The sequence below is a fragment of the Vanacampus margaritifer genome, chromosome 16 (assembly GCF_051991255.1).
Source record: "Vanacampus margaritifer isolate UIUO_Vmar chromosome 16, RoL_Vmar_1.0, whole genome shotgun sequence".
Classification (NCBI taxonomy): domain Eukaryota; kingdom Metazoa; phylum Chordata; class Actinopteri; order Syngnathiformes; family Syngnathidae; genus Vanacampus; species Vanacampus margaritifer.
The window spans coordinates 5,487,123-5,506,343 of record NC_135447.1 but is presented as its reverse complement, the minus strand read 5'-3'; the positions used below and the strand labels follow the sequence as shown (position 1 = coordinate 5,506,343).

General features: G+C 41.4%; 2 protein-coding genes across 20 annotated transcripts in view; both read right to left on the bottom strand.

Moving 5' to 3' along the window:
- Positions 1–6,761, bottom strand: part of zswim7 (zinc finger, SWIM-type containing 7) — a 78,471-nt gene extending 71,710 nt beyond the window's left edge. For all 11 annotated transcript variants that reach the window (XR_013288652.1, XR_013288650.1, XR_013288651.1 and 8 more), the window contains exons 1-3: positions 6,654–6,761; positions 5,860–5,881; positions 4,609–4,711 (exon numbers count right to left, since the gene is read on the bottom strand). Coding sequence is in view for 7 of the 11 variants with exons in the window: in XM_077547131.1 (XP_077403257.1) it covers positions 4,609–4,711; positions 5,860–5,881; positions 6,654–6,729 (201 nt within the window). In the remaining 4 variants the exon portion in view is untranslated. The remainder of the gene's footprint in view (positions 1–4,608; positions 4,712–5,859; positions 5,882–6,653) is intronic.
- An 839-nt stretch (positions 6,762–7,600) lies between these two features.
- The window catches only part of ncor1 (nuclear receptor corepressor 1), a 49,899-nt gene continuing 38,278 nt past the window's right edge, over positions 7,601–19,221 (bottom strand). For 4 of the 9 annotated variants that reach the window (XM_077546106.1, XM_077546110.1, XM_077546113.1 and 1 more), the window contains 17 exons: positions 18,899–19,149; positions 18,141–18,441; positions 17,789–18,004; positions 16,782–16,982; positions 16,241–16,390; positions 14,863–15,048; positions 13,747–13,882; positions 13,106–13,593; positions 12,899–13,012; positions 12,346–12,494; positions 12,038–12,255; positions 11,796–11,939; positions 11,165–11,310; positions 10,938–10,991; positions 10,514–10,699; positions 9,657–9,833; positions 7,601–9,581 (listed from right to left, as the gene is read on the bottom strand). In XM_077546106.1, coding sequence (XP_077402232.1) covers positions 9,367–9,581; positions 9,657–9,833; positions 10,514–10,699; positions 10,938–10,991; positions 11,165–11,310; positions 11,796–11,939; positions 12,038–12,255; positions 12,346–12,494; positions 12,899–13,012; positions 13,106–13,593; positions 13,747–13,882; positions 14,863–15,048; positions 16,241–16,390; positions 16,782–16,982; positions 17,789–18,004; positions 18,141–18,441; positions 18,899–19,149 — 3,332 coding nt within the window. In that variant the 3' untranslated portion in view covers positions 7,601–9,366. The remainder of the gene's footprint in view (positions 9,582–9,656; positions 9,834–10,513; positions 10,700–10,937; positions 10,992–11,164; positions 11,311–11,795; positions 11,940–12,037; positions 12,256–12,345; positions 12,495–12,898; positions 13,013–13,105; positions 13,594–13,746; positions 13,883–14,862; positions 15,049–16,240; positions 16,391–16,781; positions 16,983–17,788; positions 18,005–18,140; positions 18,442–18,898; positions 19,150–19,221) is intronic. The other 5 variants (XM_077546108.1, XM_077546114.1, XM_077546109.1 and 2 more) reach the window with 4 other exon arrangements.

The window sequence follows — 19,221 nt, the reverse complement described above, 5'->3', positions numbered from 1 at the left end:
TGTCGTTATGCTGAATGATTACAAACAACTCAAAAGCGGTCCAACAAAAGCACAAGGCTTCACTAAACACAATTATAGGAGAGCCATCGTAAAAAGCCTGAAAGACTTGGCCAATAGGAAAATTTGGAATTCAGACAAATGTTGCAAAAAAAGATGCTACTTGAAAAAGATTTTTGCTGCATTTAGTCGCCATTGGATTGTAACAACAATACAGTATAACAATTCTGAAATGTTAGTCCATGCATTATATTACAGGAGAAATCATGTGCATTTTTGACCATTTCAAACAGTTCCCAGGTGTCTTAATAACATGTGTCAAAATACCCCAAGGATCAAGAATATACTTTTCATCCTCTTTGTCTTGCTTAAAATTAGCCTGTTTTGAGGAGGTGGTCCTGTCCCATGGAAATCAGCCGCCGTTCACCCCGTCACCTGTACTAAGTGGGTTTTTTTATTTTTATTTTATTGAACATATCTGAAGGTAATCGGGTTCAGGTGTGGTCAGTGAAAATGAACTCAGGCACTCAGCTTTGATTTCACCATCGGGAAAAGTACTTACACCGGACCGGGCAAGGCGGTTTTGAATATTTATTTTCCTTGAGTAATAAAACCACTTTTAAAATTCTTAGTTATATAACTGCATTTTTCAACAGACGATGTGTCACGAGAAATTTTGTTTGGATTATAAATTCTCCCTGGCGCGCCATTTTAAATTTTAAAATCCTTTTAGGACTGACAAAACACAGAGCATCTCCTTCTTCAATGTGCAAAATGAACTGTGACAAATTAACTCGTTTGGCAGATACAATCATAGTTGTGCACACGTCTGTTTGCGAGCGCAATCAAGTTTGCGCCTGTTTTTTGCACATGCAAATCAGTAAATCAGGCCCTCAGTCTGTAGAACAGCTTGACATGATAATGAACACATCCAGTCCTAAGATACCAGATCAGGCGCCATTATTCTCCGGGGCATCCATAAATTTCCTTGCCCGGTGACCTACAGAGGAATAAACACCTCGTTTGTCCAAGGCGACGCCGTGTTATAAATTAGCCACAAAAGAAACAATGACACGGACTGAGAAGACCGCAGAACAGGCAGGATGCAGCAAGAAGCAGTAAAAACTGCAAAACTAAGTCAGGAAATGCTCGAAAAAGAGCCGCAGTAGTTGAAAACCACCTCACACTTCAGGTTCTGTTTGTTCACCTCCGGCGTCACACATCACGTGGCTTCGCCGGGGCCTCGCACAGCAAAGCTTGGCAGCTTACGCCTAAAACTCCCGTGAGTGGCGGGAGGCCAGGCCTCCTTGGGAACACACGGCATCAAGTGCGGCCATTCAATCGCTGCGGAGGGAACAGCGAGTGTTAAAGCCTCGCTAAAGTTCCAGCTTTGTCCTCGCATGAAAATCTGGCTCTCGTGGGAAAACTTCTTGGGAAGCCATCATTGGCCAAAAAGGGCCAGGATGTTGGACTTTGCTCTGTCCACAAGAACCGCAAAACACAAAAAGGGCTTTAAGGAATTTGAAAGCGCTTGGGGAGTCACGATGATGCAGACAGACCATGCGCTGTGCTCTTTTGCATCACGGGACTCATAAAAGCGCTTCAAGGGTCACCTGCTTGACAACGTTAATATCTAGAAGCCTTTCCCAGTCTACAGATTTTGTTTTACATTTCGACTCTGAGAAACGTTGATCATGTGCACAGCAAACAAATGTGAATACAACTGTGTCATTCGATTTTGGCATAAAATTGGAGCTGGAGAAGATATCTGAAGTTCTGCAAACTTGTAGCACGAATTTCTAAAGCTGACTGTGTGTAGTATATACTACAGAAAATATTATGGAAAAGTTATCTTTTTAATTGATTGTGTAATGGTTTGTCTCTGGTGTACCTGTGCACCCATCAAGTGTGAAAATTGAGTAATTCAGCCAAATTCTCAAGTATTCAATGGAACAGTCAACAGGATAATCGATCTTCGACGTCTATATCCGTCAATGGCAGTTAATGAACTAAAAAAAAAAAAAAGGTTCAACAGTTCTGAATATTGTAATTAGTATATTGACCCCTCGCCTTCTAATAGGCTGTGGTGCAACATTCCTTATGAGAAGGTCAATGAACGTTTGGAGGAGACAAGGTGAAAAATCACCACTTCAAATACACTGATTTTATGCAGTGGATTGGCTCTGGCCTTGTTTTAGTTAGATTGGTATGGGAACGAGCTGAAAATTTCCCAAGAGAGAGAATTAGCCGCGGCAATCTGTTTTTCAAGATTGTTACATGAGTGTGTTTCAGAAAATATGTAACTTAAATTGGCCTCACTCGGCCGAGGCAATCATGACCTCATGCCTAATCCATTGTCACGGAGAAAACAAGAATGCATTACTACGACAATAGGCAAAAACTACTTAGTGCCGCAGATGTGTTAACAGGAAATGACCAACATAATGAAGCGGTTGATGTATCCACTTCCACTTCATCATTTGATACAGTGCCAAGAGAAGAGAGCAGACACCACATTACACTACTTCCAGGAACATGAATGTGCATTTAACGTCCTAGGAGAGCTTGAGTAAAAAATAATAAAAATTTGTGGCAACGGAAACAAACTGTTAGCAGAGTAGGGGATGTCAACCCAATTTTTCCTTCTTTTTTTTTTTTTTTTACAATAATGCAAGCAGCCCTACTAGCCTAAACATGTTATTCTGTTTAATATTATGTTTGTACACAAAAACGATAGATAGATAGATAGATAGATAGATAGATGCTTACTTTGTAGCTAGCTCTAGACCGATATATACTTAGTAGATAGCTCTATCTACCTAGCTGTAGCTAGCTCTAGCTAGCTAGCTCTAAGATAGATAGAAGAAAAGAGGGAACAAGAAAGAGAAGAAAATAGAGGGAAAAAAATAATATTGCGTTTGTGGAATATGAATTAAGCAGCAAAATCCACCTGTTATTCTGTTTAATATTATGTTTGTACACAAAAAAGATAGATAGATGCTTACTTTGTAGCTAGCTCTAGACCGATATATACTTAGTAGATAACGCTATCTACCTAGCTGTAGCTAGCTCTAGCTAGCTAGCTCTAAGATAGATAGAAGAAAAGAGGGAACAAGAAAGAGAAGAAAATAGAGGGAAAAAAATAATATTGCGTTTGTGGAATATGAATTAAGCAGCAAAATCCACCTGTTATTCTGTTTAATATTATGTTTGTACACAAAAAAGATAGATAGATGCTTACTTTGTAGCTAGCTCTAGACCGATATATACTTAGTAGATAACGCTATCTACCTAGCTGTAGCTAGCTCTAGCTAGCTAGCTCTAAGATAGATAGAAGAAAAGAGGGAACAAGAAAGAGAAGAAAATAGAGGGAAAAAAATAATATTGCGTTTGTGGAATATGAATTAAGCAGCAAAATCCACCTGTTATTCTGTTTAATATTATGTTTGTACACAAAAAAGATAGATAGATGCTTACTTTGTAGCTAGCTCTAGACCGATATATACTTAGTAGATAACGCTATCTACCTAGCTGTAGCTAGCTCTAGCTAGCTAGCTCTAAGATAGATAGAAGAAAAGAGGGAACAAGAAAGAGAAGAAAATAGAGGGAAAAAAATAATATTGCGTTTGTGGAATATGAATTAAGCAGCAAAATCCATCCTTTTATATCCATTTTAAGGGGCGGCCGTTTTGTCACTTGCTGAAAATGACATCACAGTTGCTCAGGGCTCAGGTAACGACCAATCACAACTCCGCTTGCAAACACATGACCAAGCTTAGAAAACAGGTGAGCTGACGCGATTGATCGTTACTGAACCCTAAGTGACGTCACTTTCAGTCGACAGCAAGTGGTAAAATGGCCGCCAGTGTCTCTAAGCTCCCACCATTGGACAAAAACAGATGATGTGGGACAAATAATCATAGACGAGCCTGTTCTTTCGTTCGGCCATCGCTTCTCACAATACCTCACGCACATTGACTCTTATCCTAAAAGAATTTCCTTTCTTACAGTGCTCTCACATACATTCCTAATAAGCTATCCATGGAAAAAGAACAGAACACAAGTACGTTTGCCAAAACTGGAGCACTACATCAACATCCTTTTTCTGCAAACCGTCATTGCCCTTGAGTCTGTTTTTACACTACATAAACATTATATAATTATACATAATTCAAATGATTACTGGAAAAGCAAAATTCGTACATTATTCAGTACCAGAAGATGTACACATGTCAGAGAGAGCCTTGAATTGACACGGAAATACAAAAAGGCTCAGTGAAACTGTTCCAAAAAGAACACAATGGATTTCTGTATTTAGCAGCGCTGTAATTTATAGTTCCACCCATTTGCTTTGGGAACCTGGAGGAGTTGACAGGAAATTATGGTCACAATGACCACAACCAAAGAACGAAAAAACACAACAGGTTAAACAAGGTAGCATGGAAGACAGAAATTTGATTTTTCTAGAGTTGCGCCAGGAGTCCAACCAATAATCTTCCAATTGCCGGACACAAATACAACCTCATTCGCTAATTATAAATGCTTGCAGAGACAGATAGTTACATATTTGTGTAGTGCCACTAACAGGATGTGAGCAGGTTAATGACTTACCTGGAAGGCCTTACGTCCACTGGGAGATGAGAGAACGGTGACTGAGCGTTGATCAACCAAATTTAAAGCTTGTACTGCACACGGTCCAAAAACAAACTTCAGGCTGACAAACAAGAAGCAGACAACGGGAGCTGAATCAAATCAAATGGGCAGCATGGTGCAATTGTCATGTCTGGGAAGATCTGGCTTTGGTTGAGGGCCCTGAGTGGGTTCCCGCCCTTCCGCGGGTTAACCAATCCGGGCCCTCAGCCGCTTGTGCCTGGCCCCAGGTGTGACTAGTCCCTAATTAGTGTGGGTGTATTTAATTCCCGGGTGGTGATCAGTGCCGCTTGTCACGGTCACCCACGGAGTTCGTGCTGTCATTTTTTGATTTTGTACAATAAAGCACGCCAGTCTCGCCTGCACTCCTGCTGTGGTTTCTCCTGCCTCCCTGCATTTTGGGTCCTCTACTCCACACGCCGACAGACTCAACTCCGCTCTGTGGCCGGACCGTGACAGCAATAGTGGTTACTTAACACGTCTGTCGTTTCTACAGTGCAATAACATGCATGTAATGTTCATTGAAGACTCCAATCTGCCATGTGAATTTGACTGAACTTTTTTTTTGTCTGCAATGTAACAAACTACCATTTCGGGGGGTGCGCCGCGTCTATTCTCCAAAATCAGCTGAGATAGACTCCACTCACAACCCTGATGAGGTAAAGTGCTACAAAAAATGGATAGATGGAATGAACGATGGATGAATAAATTGATTCGTTTGGGAATGACGTCTCTGACATGCTAAAATCTATTTTTTTCAGGCATGTCTTCAGCGTGTTACCCAAATAATTTTGGGAAGATTTACTCGTTAGGGAAAAATATGAACGACCAAACCAAAGTATGCTGACTAACATAAAGGATGTGGTTCTTTGTCCAGACAATGAGCATCAACTCACTGGCAAAGAATCAAACCACTATGCTGCAAATTTCTTGGTAGGAGCATCAGCATGACTTTGTGTTTCAGAGATTATTAGTCACAACTTCACAAGTCATCCTCACCGTAGTATCTCATGCCTGCTCAGAATTTTTTTCTCACTGAGATCACTCTCAGGTGGAGGTCTATCAAGAGTACATTTTTAATAAAACACATACATAATACATTTTCTATAGCACTTATCCTCATTTTGGATCGACGGTGAGCAAGAGGCAGTGTACTCCTTTGACTGGTCACCAGCCAAGATTAGGAAGCTACCATAAGGTATTAGTACTTACGCAATAAGCAAGTCATCAGGAACTGCAAAAGAAAAACATGACAATAATGACAACACAGCTATTCATATTGTCACAATTATCCTTAGAAGATATTTTCCAGCTACATTTCTATTAAGTAGGCCGGTTGCCATAAAAGATAAACAATAAAACAGTGTGTTTATTAAGAATACTTTAATGCTAATAGTTTAACATTGTAAAATAATAACAGTTCTTACCACAAGCTAAAATAGAAGTAAATTAAACAGTGCCATTAAATTTCACAAGGTCAGTTAAGAACCACGCAGTTAAGTTAAGCTTACAATTACATTCACGTTTGTTACGTCAAGGAGGATGAAGTTGTTCTCGAAAGCAGTGCTTTTCCATGTCCCGCTCAGCCAACACAGGTGTGAGCTGAGACATGGAAAACAGGCCAGATAGGGGTACTCGATGACCACGGTTGAGAACCACTGCTTTAAAGAATTCAAGCTCTATAATAATACGATGGTGGAAATCAAGAGACGTTTAATGAATGGTGAATTAAACAACAGCGCCTCCTACAGCTACAAACATTAAAATTAACCTCAGTGTCAAACCCATAATGACATAAGACTCGGTAAGTAAGACTGCATGACTCACATTGAAAAATAAAGCCAAAAAGGAAAATGTATTTTAATTCCATGACAATTTGAGCTGAGGTATGTCAAACAAGTTTAATAAAGTTGTAGCTAACCAGTTAGCCCGTCGTGCTATAGCTGTCGTTAAAAAAAGTGAAATAAAATGTAATTGCTGCTATCTAAATGCAACTGCCAACTTACTTTGAGCAGTTTCCTGGTATGTTTTACGGATATCTCGAAAAAGCTGTTCTGCCACTGCAGGTAACACCGCGGGCATTTTTCCAAACGAAGAGGACTGTTTACGGAAGCCATAAGTTATCCAGCCAATCGAGTACGTTTTCCGGTCAACGACTTCCGGTTAGATAGAGACGTAAGTTCCTACAGCGGCGATGTAACCGGGAAATGCGCGAATACAACGCATAAATATATATTTTTTATAAACCCACTCCTAGGTTATAAACAAAACACTCAAATGAAAAACAATAAGTATTACGGAAACTAAGCGTGGTTTATTGTGCCATGTGACGGCATATTTACGCCACGCCGTTCGTAACTTAGAAACGTACAACGTCGTATGTACGTGTTACTGTTTACAAGACTCCCTGTAACATTTCATGATTTTGTTTTTGACAATAAATGACTTGCTTGTCATTAGTAATAGCAAATGAAAAATCCGACAGCTATCACCATCGGAAGAATATTACGTGAGAAATCGTTATTTAATAATTTAATATTAGGTATAGGGCATTATTTTTGTGACACTGTATTTTTCCTATGTGCTTAATAAGATATGGGTTTAACTTTGTAATTGAACTACTGAAATAAATGATAATTTCTACAACAGTCGAATTGATGAACTGTTAATTCTAAGGCAACATAAGCACCGATTTTATGCCTCCAGTTAAAATACGATTTAACAGAAGATATTGATACTGCTTTTGTTGCTATAAATAAATCAAGTCATATGTGAAGTATGTCTTTACCTTGCAGTATGAAGTTACAGTAACATTATTGTGCGTGTATACTGCATTTCTGATACAGAATGTGTGTTGACTCATTTGCAAAAGTGAACATAAAAATTAATGTGTAGAGCTCATCGATCAAGAATTGTGACAAGGCTACATTCAACTAGAGCAGTGTTACAAGGATTGGTATTTTACTGTGGTGGAAAAAAAGAACCACTTTATTTGATTGGTCTGAACTCTTGCAATAGCCAACTAAAAGACATTGTGCCATACAATCATTGCATTTCAACATCAAAGTGGATAAGAGTTTTCAAGTTTGAATTTAAAAGACAAAATAAGAAGTCACGCGGGTTTTATAGCTTGAAAAGATGCTCTAATTCTTTTTCGGCTTCAAGTCAGCTTTCTTTTCAAATTCAAGTTTGTAAACATTTTCTGCCTTTGCTTTGTAAACAAACAGCAACCATCCCACCAAAGAGGACACACACACAAAAATGTGGAAACGAAACATCTGAACATGTGCTGTGACAAATAATTGAAAAGCTTTGTGAACGGGAGACCAAACATATCCAAGTGTCAAAGACGAAATTTGATAACAGCAAAGTGAAAGTTGCCGATGCAACTGCGGCGTCAGGTAGTTTATTTTATTCCTGTTATTTAACATAATGGCAATAGAACTGCCACAATTTGGAATCGCTATTATAATATTGTACCATGTGCTCAAAACTACGGTAATTATTAAAAAAGGATTCCAAAAGGATGTAGCTAAAAGACTAAAGGTCTGCCAGTGGTGAGTAAAACACTTAAGAATATTGCCAATTACTCTTGAATACATTAGACAGCAGGTAGTACGCCTTTTGTTATCAATAGTTATGAAGCAAAAAGTGCAAAAATGGTGCAGACCATTACGTTTGGTAAAGTGGGTCATAATTTGGAAAGACATTTTAAAGTTTGGATTATTTCTGAGGAGTATTAAAAAAAAGGTACTAGGGAAACAACTACAAATATCAAACACCAAAAAGTAGCTCTGGGAAAATTAGTTAAAGCTGCCTTTTTTTCCTCAAGTCACAAGGCCTGGCTGGCGCAAACCATCAAAAAGGGGGTGCAAAATAGGATTCCAGAAAGATTTAAACTGTATCATTTTGAACATGTTAGCTGTCAGCTCTATTTAAGGTGTGGGGGACAAAGTGGCTCACTTGAGGTTTGAGTAGTCACCTCACCAAAACCAGTATTTCTGACACCAGTGTCCACTTAAAGACAGTTCCCTGTCAGAATGTGGCGAGGCGTGATTTCCTCCACCGCTATCCACCTTTTTGTTGAAAATCACACATTTGCACAGCGTGAACACAACCAAATATCAAAATTGTTTAAAATCTGAAAAGTGTGTGTCCTTTGATGTCTACTCAGTCCAGACAGTGCTGCAGGGAGAAACCACCTCCATTTTTCTCTGATGATCAAGAAATCACACATTAAGGTGGACGCTGGTTGGGGAAGTTGCTGCGTGGTGGTGGTGGTGGTGTTGGTGTGGGGGGGTGGGTCACCTTCACTTAGCATTAGAGCGGATAAATTTCAAAGCGACATTAAAATAAGAAATAAACAAGTTAAGAAAACACTGCAAAAAGGTTATTCTATTTACATACAATGATTTTCTTGAAGATGAGTTATAACTTTACAGAAATTAAAGTCTCTTTTTACACATCAGCTTCACTATATCACAAGTCATCCCCCTCAGTCGGGTTTACTTCCCCACTTCCAAACCAAAAGTGAGTCTCGTTCGAGAGAGCCCGGTCGGTCGTCGGCTGCATGTACACGTAGCTTACAGCTAGGGGGCGCCATAGCACCAGGAAAGAATTGGACACCATCCTGTCTACTTGACACTCGAGTGTCTTGCAGTGGGTGGAAGAGATGCGCCTCATCTTGGGTCTCTTTTAATCCCTTCTCGAGGGCCAGGCTCAGTCATCGCTGTCCGACAGGGGCTCGTATTGCTCTGACATCAGAGGCTGCTGCCACACACCACACTGTGGGCGCACTATAGCTCCAGCAGGAAGCGGCGGCTGCTGCTGTGGCTGCTGCTGGTGGCTCTGTATGGAGGGAGACGAGATGGAGGTGGGTGGCGTGCTGCTCATTATGCGCATGGTCAGTGGGTTGTAAGGGAACTGCATGGAGCCTGGAAACAGAAAGACAATGTTTAATATGTACAGAAAGGACATTTTTGCAAAGCTATAAATGGGGCATGACTGACCTGCCGATGAAGGTCGGTCATCCCAACTCCATTGGGACTGGGCTTGTGCTTGTCTGTGATAGTCTCCCTCGGAGTGTACGGAGGACACCGAGGAGGGGCGATCCCCTCCCGAGTAGGCCTGACCCAGGTTAGGTGACTTCGATTTACGGCTGTTGGCTTTACTCTGCTTCTGCTTCGCTGTGGTAAAAGAGAAACATGTTATTATTCCTGAAAAACAGGTCATGTAGAGACCAAGCCAGGGAAAATATTTGCACTCATATGATTCTTCAATTATTCATGCTCATTTCTTAAATTTTTTAATTACATTATTTTATCAACCGATGATTTTAATAAATAAAATACAATTGTTTTATTTAAAGAAAATTCAATGAAGCAAAAAAATATACATTTTAACTCTGACTGCCAGACGTTTTCAGAAACGGGTTGTCCCCAGTGCCAGCCGATTTTAAGCATTTTGACTGATCTTTCAAGGGCCACAGAAAATTATGTGTTTGGACTATGGAAACACACATACTACCAAATGAAAGATTGGACTCTCATCTTTCATCAGAAAAAAAAGTTTGTTTCTACCTTATTCCGTTTTTCAGTAATCAACAATAGAAAATGGTTAGTTTCACCTCTGTTTTGAAACAAACGTCTTTTAACGTCTTTGGCACTCCTCCATAGGATTTTACTAAACGTTATTTAACGTTTTTGGCAGTCAAAGAGTTAACTAATCAATTTTAGAAGGAAAACAAAGATGTTTTATTTGTTACATAAATTTAATTTTTTCTCAGTTAAACGGTCTGAGCCTCATCTGGCCCGCAGAACATACTTTGCTGACAACAGTAAAGACTGAGTTAGCGATTAGCACGTACCTATGCTGGGCGACGGGTTGGCCTCCTGGCGGGTGTCACTGCTTGTGTTGGATGTGTTGCTGATGGCACCTTGGTGCTCCTCTGGTCTGTCCTCCAAGTTACCCATTAAGGCTTTACGGATTATGTCCTCTAGGCCCAAATTACTCGCAGGGTCACTAAAGGAGTGGTTCCTAGGGTTGATGCTACCTAGGAATCGCAATGCAACAGAAGATACAATAAATGAAATGCTGATCTAAACCAAATAAATGTTCTTTTCTATCGTGCATACCCCTGTGAGCTAATTTTTTTAATCTAATCATTATAGGTTAATTCCTAAATCAAATCCTATCCTAGGCTTCAGCCCACTTGTGAATCTGAACAGTATAAACAGTGAATGGATGGATTATGTATAATAGCCACATTCCAAAGTATCTTCGTAACTTACTGGAGCTGGTAACAGCAGGCAAGTTGAAAATTTCTGTGCCTGGTTGAGCATTTCCTGCAAGACAAAATTAGCCATTTAAAAATCACAAAATAATAAACGTATGAGCTTGAATATTGAAGACAACACACATGCCTTGCACACACACACACACACACACACAATTTGTTTCCACCTTTGGTGCATGCATTGTGGGTTAAGACAAAGAGAAGACAGGAAGCCCCACTTACCAACATCAGAATCACCAACACCAGATGTGGAGTTCAACTTACGAAAGATCTCCTGCTTTTTGGATTTCACCATAGGTGAGGTGTTTTCTAGTTTGGTGAAGAAGGAGGGCAGGTAACTGACACTGCCAGGGGACCGCGAGTCACTCCTTGAATTAACAAGTAAGGTGTCAGGGTTCAAACACGCAGACAGGCATTTTATGAACTCATTTGTATGGGGACGTCAACCCAAGGATGTTCTTTACAATAATATGTTCTATGCAGCTCCGCTAGTTTAAACCAGATTTTCTGATTAATATTGCGTTTGTGGAATATGACTTAAACAGTCAAATATGCCCGTCTTTATCCATTTTAGATGGCGGCCATTTTGCAACTGGAATCACAGTTGCTCAGGGCTCAGATAATGACCAATCACGGCTCACTTATTTTTTGAGTTTGGTCATGTGTTGACAAGCTGAGCCGTGATTGCCCTGAGCTACTGTGATGTCTTTTTCAGTCGACAGCAAGTGGCAAAATGGCCGCCCCCCTGAGATAGATAATGGTGGATTTTGCTGCTTGAATTCCACAAACGGAGACAATTTTGGGGTTGACTTCCCCTTTAAGATCATGAACCTAGTCTCTGCAGCTCACGTACCTGATCTCAGAGTTGTCCGCCTCTCGCCTTTGAGGTGCAGGCCCACCAGTCTCCTGCTTTTCCATGTCTTGGTAGCTCTGCGGTGGTGAGATGGGCTCATAGTTCTCCATCTGCCTCCCACCTCTCTCTGGAGACTTGCCAGGCCTGGAAAGGTGACAAAAATCAGCCGCAAGTGTCACGACTAGGGGTGATAACTTTTGACGTGCCGCGGTGATTCGATGATGAAATGACTGTTACTGTACCTGGATCGGAGTTTGTCGGTGGCGTTTTCCGGGGAAACCCTGCTGGAGGGACGGTGGTGATGTGGGGCCTGGATTTGGTTCTCGGGGCTGTAGCGGCTGGACGCCTTGGCTCGACTTGACGAAGACGCGGGTGGCATCGTGCTCTGGAATGTGGCAGAGGCTAAAGAGGAAACTGTGGGAGGTTCTTGATTCCGGGCAAAGTCCTGGGTTATAATATGCTGCATGGGACAGGATAAAAAGGATTTTTAAAAGTTTAGTTTGAGCTAGATGGTATATCCAGATTCCAGTAGGTCAGAGGTATTTCCTACCGAAATGTGATCTGCCAAGGTCATGACCCGATGCGTCTTGGGGATTTGGGAGAAACTGTCGGCCTGGGATGATGGGGGCTGCTGGGAACTTGGCTGTGGTGGCTCTGCCGAAGGCCGGTATCGACTCATGTCATAAACCCGCATGCCAGCTAATCAGGTTCAGGAGCAGAGCATTAATGATGTGGAGTGAGTCATCAAGGTAATGTATTGATTTGACATTAGTACTTGACAGCATACAAATTATATACATCTGCAATCAGAAGTTTAAATGCTGTCATCATGGACAAGAATATAATTTTTTTTCTTGAATTATTTGTTCTTTTTATGGGTGGAATGATTATATAACATCCATCTTAATTTTTAAAAGGGGACAAATTTATCATAAATTCAAACAAAAAAAGAAATCATATAATCATTGATTCTCACCAATGAGTGTAAGCAAACTTCTGAATGAGTACTGTATCCTTTCTCGGCATGATGTATTTTACGCCGTTTATAAAAGTTTAATTGTCATCTTGAAGATCCTGTTACAGAACAACAAGTGGGTCCATACCTGCCGTCCGCTGCCTGTCGTCAGGTTTTTCTTGTTGGGAATGAACTGGGGAACTAGCAGGACTTATCACTTCAATGGCTCCTCCGCCAGTGTTGTCATATCGGTTTGATGACACTGAATAGTTAGAAGGAAAAAAAAAAAAAAAGTTAAAAATGCTCATGTTATACTACTGTATATTTCTCAATTGATAATATAGGTTGCTATAACTCATATACTGACGGCTACTTGAGGAGTCAGAGCTCTGAGAGCCTCGCTCCCGGGGGTCTTTTTCTGGTGCTATTTGTTGGGTGATGATGACTTCAATTAAGTTAGCGGTCGTCATGGTTGTTTTTCCACAGGTTCGAAGCTCCTCCTCAATGCGGGACTTTGAGGTTTGCGGCGCTTTATCTTTAACACCAACCCCTTCAGGGTACGCTGGGTGGTGTTTCCCCCCTGGACGAGACATAGCACCATATGGTACGGATCGCCGCTCTGGCTCCTGCTGCTGCTGCTGCTGCTGCTCCGAGATGCTCGCTGCTCTCCGAGATGCTGAAGATAATTCGTCATCCCGCTCATCCCGTTTGTTCTCCTTCACTTTGGCCACCTCCACGGGCGGGGCCGAGGCTGCGATATCCACCAAAGCAGCCAGTGCATCAGCTGCAGTGCTGTAGCGAGAGTTACCTTGGGACGCTGCTGTTACTGCTGCTGAATGAGGCCTAGAAATAAAATTAAGGAGCATTTCAGAGAACCCTTTAAGACCTTTGAAAGCTATATATTTGTGGATTACATGCAAGCTAAATAAATACTGTCAACAAATAGCCAGAAGTGTGGTGATGAATAAAAGATCAGATCAAGCTGGTTAGACTTACATAAGAGAAGTGATAACACTCTTGCCCTGAAAGATGCTTGGTCGCTGCTGAACAACCACTTCCTGCGTTCTGAGTGAAGGGGAAGGAGAATGTAGATAGCCTCGGCTTCCTGGCCGGCCTGGTTGCTCAACAACACCTGATCAAAAAATACGCATTATAAGCAGGGATGTGATTTGACCAAAATGAAATTATCTGAAAATTTAGCCGGGGGTCTGGGGGCCGTTGGCACCCAGCTAGGTCCAGGGCAGTGCCCTGGTGGGGGGACAAGGGGGGCGGAGCCCCCCGGAGCTCATGGGTTTTCCGTGTTTTTAAGTACTTTCAATGCACTCACATGACAAAGAAATAGACAAAACAACAGCATAAATTTTCAATGTATATTGAACTATCCCATATAAAATGGCAGTTTTAGTCAACTCAAAATCAGTCACATTCAAAAACATTGGACTGCCTTTGCTTTTAAAAACTATCACTGAGAATATCATCATATCTAACTAATGTGATTACTAAGTTAACACACAAATAATGTTGAAGAGTTCAAATTTCATGAACAAATAATTGTATCATGACCAAATGAAAAGTAACTCATATTAGAGCATACCACAAATGTCTGTTATAGCAGAAGATGTTATCTGTCGGAGTCATGTGCATACACAATGAACTACTAAAAAAATAAATAAATAAATAAAAAATAAAAAATCGGATTTTTTTTTTTGGGGGGGGGAGATAAAAAAAAAAGCGGAATTCCGCGAATTAGCGGAAAAATCACATCCCTGTATAAGATAAGATAAGATACACTGATTGTCACACCCATCTAAGTGGGGCGAAATTTGTTCTCCGCATTTGACCCATCCCCTGAGGGAGCGGTGAGCAGCAGCAGCGCCGCGCTCGGGAGTCATGTGGTGATCTAACCTCCCAATTCCAACCCTTAATGCTGAGTGTCAAGCAGAGTGGCAATCGGTCCCATTTTTATAGTCTTTGGTATGACCCGGCCGGGAATTGAACCCACGACCTCCCAGTCTCAGGGCGGACACTCTAATTATAACAATGTTCATTAATTAGACGGATTAAATCTAAGTCTTAAAAACTGCTCTGCTAATTAAATCAGCAAATACTCACTTCCACGAATGTAATCATTCGCTCGCTCTCTTTCCCGCTCTCTTTCCCGATCCCGTTCTCGCATTTCTCGATCCCGCTGCTCCCTTTCCTTTTCCCTCTCCTTCTCTTGTTGCTCACGGTCACGTTCCCGTTCCCTCTCCACGCTTGCAGCGGCGGCGGCTGCTGCAGCAAGGTGGGCTTGGTGACCTAAGAGTAAAATTAAGACAGACATCACTCACATGATTTATTCAATTGAATGTGATTTTTTTTTAACAGGTATTATAAAATTGTATTACTGAAGGTCATGTCATGAAGCTTCCTGCAGAGATTAAAAAAAAAAAAAAAAAACATGTCTCACAATCTGAAACTCTCGTGTGAAGGCTCACGCTCCAAATTGGACTATAAACAAAAACATGTTGCTCCCATGCAGTTCAAACCAAGTACCGATACTGTATTACATAGGTTTAGAAATGGTCAAATCCTTGAATTATGTTCAGATACATTCATTGAATGTGCATAAGGACTAATACCCGTTTATTATTTTCTTTTTTTTTCTTCAGAAAAATGCACAACCTCTGCAGGAAGCTTCTTCAAGTACTGCTTACTATTTTTAGATGCAGCCCACAGCCACTTAGGCTGCTACACTCACACTGCAGGTAAATGCGACACAAATCGGATTTTTTTGCTCAGATGTGACCTGTATCTGACTTTTGTGGTGTGATATTAGTAATTTAGCCACACGGACGGCTCATTTATTACACGCGGCAATGACGTGACATCACCATCAGTAGACATCTCCGTGAAATGAGGAGCTCGAAAAGGCTCGCCTTGTTTTCACAAAATTTTATTTCTACCTCCTCCCGCATCTCTCCTCTGTAGATATGAGATGATAAAAATATGAGCCCCGACGATGGGACTTAGAAAAGTCTGTGGCCGTAACACGCGGAAACGTACGCATTTACTTCCATCAACACTACGTTGTGACGTTGTCTTTTCTTCTGCGCATGCGGGTCACTTTGCGGACGCATAGGGTTCACACAGCAGATGGACTGAGGTTGCAAATAACATGTAATGTGAACACTTACTAACAAACAAAAGAAATCGGATTTCACAACAACAACAAAAATCGGAATTGAGCATTAAGATCCTCAGTTTGAACGTAGCCTTAATCATTGGATAAGTGAGTAGAACTGCATGTTAATAACAAGTGTGATCACTACTGCCCACTGTTTGACTGGATCATTCAGGACTTATGCTTACACTTGGTCTGGCCGGGAAAGAACTGACCTTGGACACCTTGTGCATGTCTGCACGCCATGAGAGGTGTGAAGCAACACAAGGTTGTGGGCGAGGAAATTAAGGGAACATGGCGTGTAGGTATTGGGGAGGGAATCCTCACCTGGCGATATGGAGGTTGGGTTGAAAGCCCTAGCAGTGAAAGGGGGCTGAGCTCCAGGGAGGTAGGCGATACGTTCCAAAGTGGGAGTACCTGTTCCCCCAGGGTGAGGCAACAGGATAGTTGGAGGCATCTGGGCTAGATCAATTATCCCTTTTACAGACAGAAGCAAAGGGCCAATGGTGAACAATAAAAACCAAATAATTTATTTCTCAATGTATTAGCACTGCATATACCCATGACCCGGCAGTGCTCCCAAATGGTAATGGTTAGGTAAGCAGGGCTGCAATCAAGTTTAAAGATAATAAACCTGGATCAGGTTTTGCAATGGATATTTGAGTCACAAGTTATCAATTGTTAAACAGAGCCAGATAAATTGCAGCCACAAAATAAATAAGCAAAATGTGTCTAGGTCATTTGCTTCTGGACATCTGCAAAAGGTAGCCACTACTACGTCACAGCAACACAGTGTGCACACTACAGCCCCTCCCAAGCAGGGTCTTCTTCTACAGGTAAGAAAGGGCCAGCTGGTGGAGAACCATACCTCTCGCTCCAGCTGGGTACGGGATAGAAACGGGCTGTTCCCGCGGTGACACCCCACGGACCATGTCAGGCCGGGGGATGACTTGCATCTGCTGAGAAGTGATGTAATCATTGAGGATGGTTTGCCGCGTGTTCTCCATCGTGTATAGTTGGTATGTGTTGGGGTAGCCAGTTGGAGATGGCTGTCTGGGAAACATGAAGGCTGCAAAATAGGATTGAAAGAAGTGGGGGGAGCTATTAAAATCAAAATTATCGGTATTCACTGCTTTATTTGTTTTTCCAACAACAAACCGTGCCGTTTGTTCTTAGGTGATATTCTATAAAAGATAGGCTTGGTGAAGAAGTAACAAACAGAAGCTACAATGAGAATGAGCTAACCTTACCCTCCCTGCCAATTCACCCATAACACTCACAAAATTAGCTTGTAGCTATAAATAATAATAAAATTCCAATATATTTGCACCGACTGATACCATATTTGGACATTTGTTAATGTGATAAAAAGGTATGCACACACAAAAATAAATAAATAAATAAAATCGCCAAGATTGGGGTCGCTTCAAACTACAAAACGACAAAAATAAAGTTTAATGTAATCAATACAAAGCAAAGCTGATTGCGGCTGGGTCGCTTTTTTTCTTTCTTTCAAAGTCCTTCTCATGGCCATTGCTAGCTATGAGGGGCCCTGGCGTATATGAAAATATTTACTTTGGCATGAGTATAATGTGAACACCCATTAAAAATATTTTTATTTGCAGAGGTACATTTTCCCTAAAAAAAAAATAAATTTGTCAACTGGCGGATGCATGTGTATTTGATGGAAAATTTATTCATCCCGATTACCCACGTAATTGATTCTAAAAAGACAGACAGCACTACCCTGTTTGTTTGTTTTTAACCCAAATTTCTCATCAACCGGCTCGTTCATCAACCAAAGTTCCACTGGATTTACTTTACTGGATACGTGTGTAGAATCTAATGTAAGGTAAAAGGTTTAAAACAAATTACCAGGATCAATCACTCTATGGAAGGCAATACTGGGGTCAAGATGTGGAGGTAGGTGGGCTCGGTATACTTCCCCTGGAACAACCGGCCTGTGGTGAGGGTCGAAGGGGCTGTGAGAAGCCCTGGGATCGCCACCCCCCACTGGGGACTTGGCTGGGACACATTCCCTCTGCGTGGGTGTCATTGCGTTTTTTCTTTCATGCGCACCAGATTTCGCCCCTTTATGGGTGAGAGGGAAACATGACGTTTGTAATCAGGTGAGGCTTACCTCAATCATAACCGACACTGTTCAAATTCAAATTATTCAAATTATTGTGGAAAAGTAGATCAAACTAAATGTGTATGTGGTAAATACCATCTGATGAACGGCCCAGCATGGGTGAACCTCTGGTCACGGAATTGGAGCTGTAGTTCACAGGGGTCCTGCGAGCGTTGGCATCCTCATACATGCCTGGGCTGAGCTGAGACTTTGCAGCTTCCTGGTGCGTTGAGCGCAGGACCGAGGTGGTGGAGTTAACCACCGAAGTGTGGCGCACTGCCTTGCTCTCCTCGTACTTGCTTCGTTCCATGGCCTCAAGGCTGTGCGGAAGCTTACTGGGACTGGTGATTAGGGACTTAACATTGTGCTTGATTGTAGGTTGGTTCAGAGAGTGAATCTAGGGGAAACGCAGGTCATGATCATACAGTAGGTATCTAACCAAACGTATCCAAAAGACTGGTTAACGTGGCAATTGTATTAAAACCAAATTAACTCTTTGACTGCCAGACGTTTTCAGAAAAGGGATGCCGTGGGTGCCAGCCGATTTAAGCATTTTGACTGACCTTTCAAGGTCCACAGAAAATTATGTATTTGGACTATGGAAACACACATACTACCAAATTAAAGATTGGACTCTCATCTTTCATCAGAAAAAAAAGTTTGTTTCTACCTTATTCCGTTTTTCAGTAATCAACAATAGAAAATGGTTAGTTTCACCTCTGTTTTGAAACAAACGTCTTTTAACGTCTTTGGCACTCCATAGAATTTTACTAAACGTTATTTAACGTTTTTTGGCAGTCAAAGAGTTAAAGGGAAACTGAATTACAGAAATAAACCATTTCAAAAAGTCTAACCTGCGACATGGAAGCCTCTATGACCCTCCTGTCTGATAGGTCAGGGGTCTTTCTGAGGTCCTGGCCAGACTGGTCCTGTCGAGGGATTTCGTGAATGGAGCGACCAGTCTCTTTAATGGTATTAACGCCCTCATAGGGCTTTCCTTTGCCAATCCCCCCATCAAAGGAGCGGATAGGTGGGCTCTCTCGTTTGATCTGTTTCCCATATTTCAGAACATCTTCGTATGTTTCTGCAGCTGTTCTAGGTGTTCCTAAAAAGTGAAGAAAAAATAAATTCAGTTAAAGGGGAAGTCAACATTAAACATTTCTTGACAATAATATGT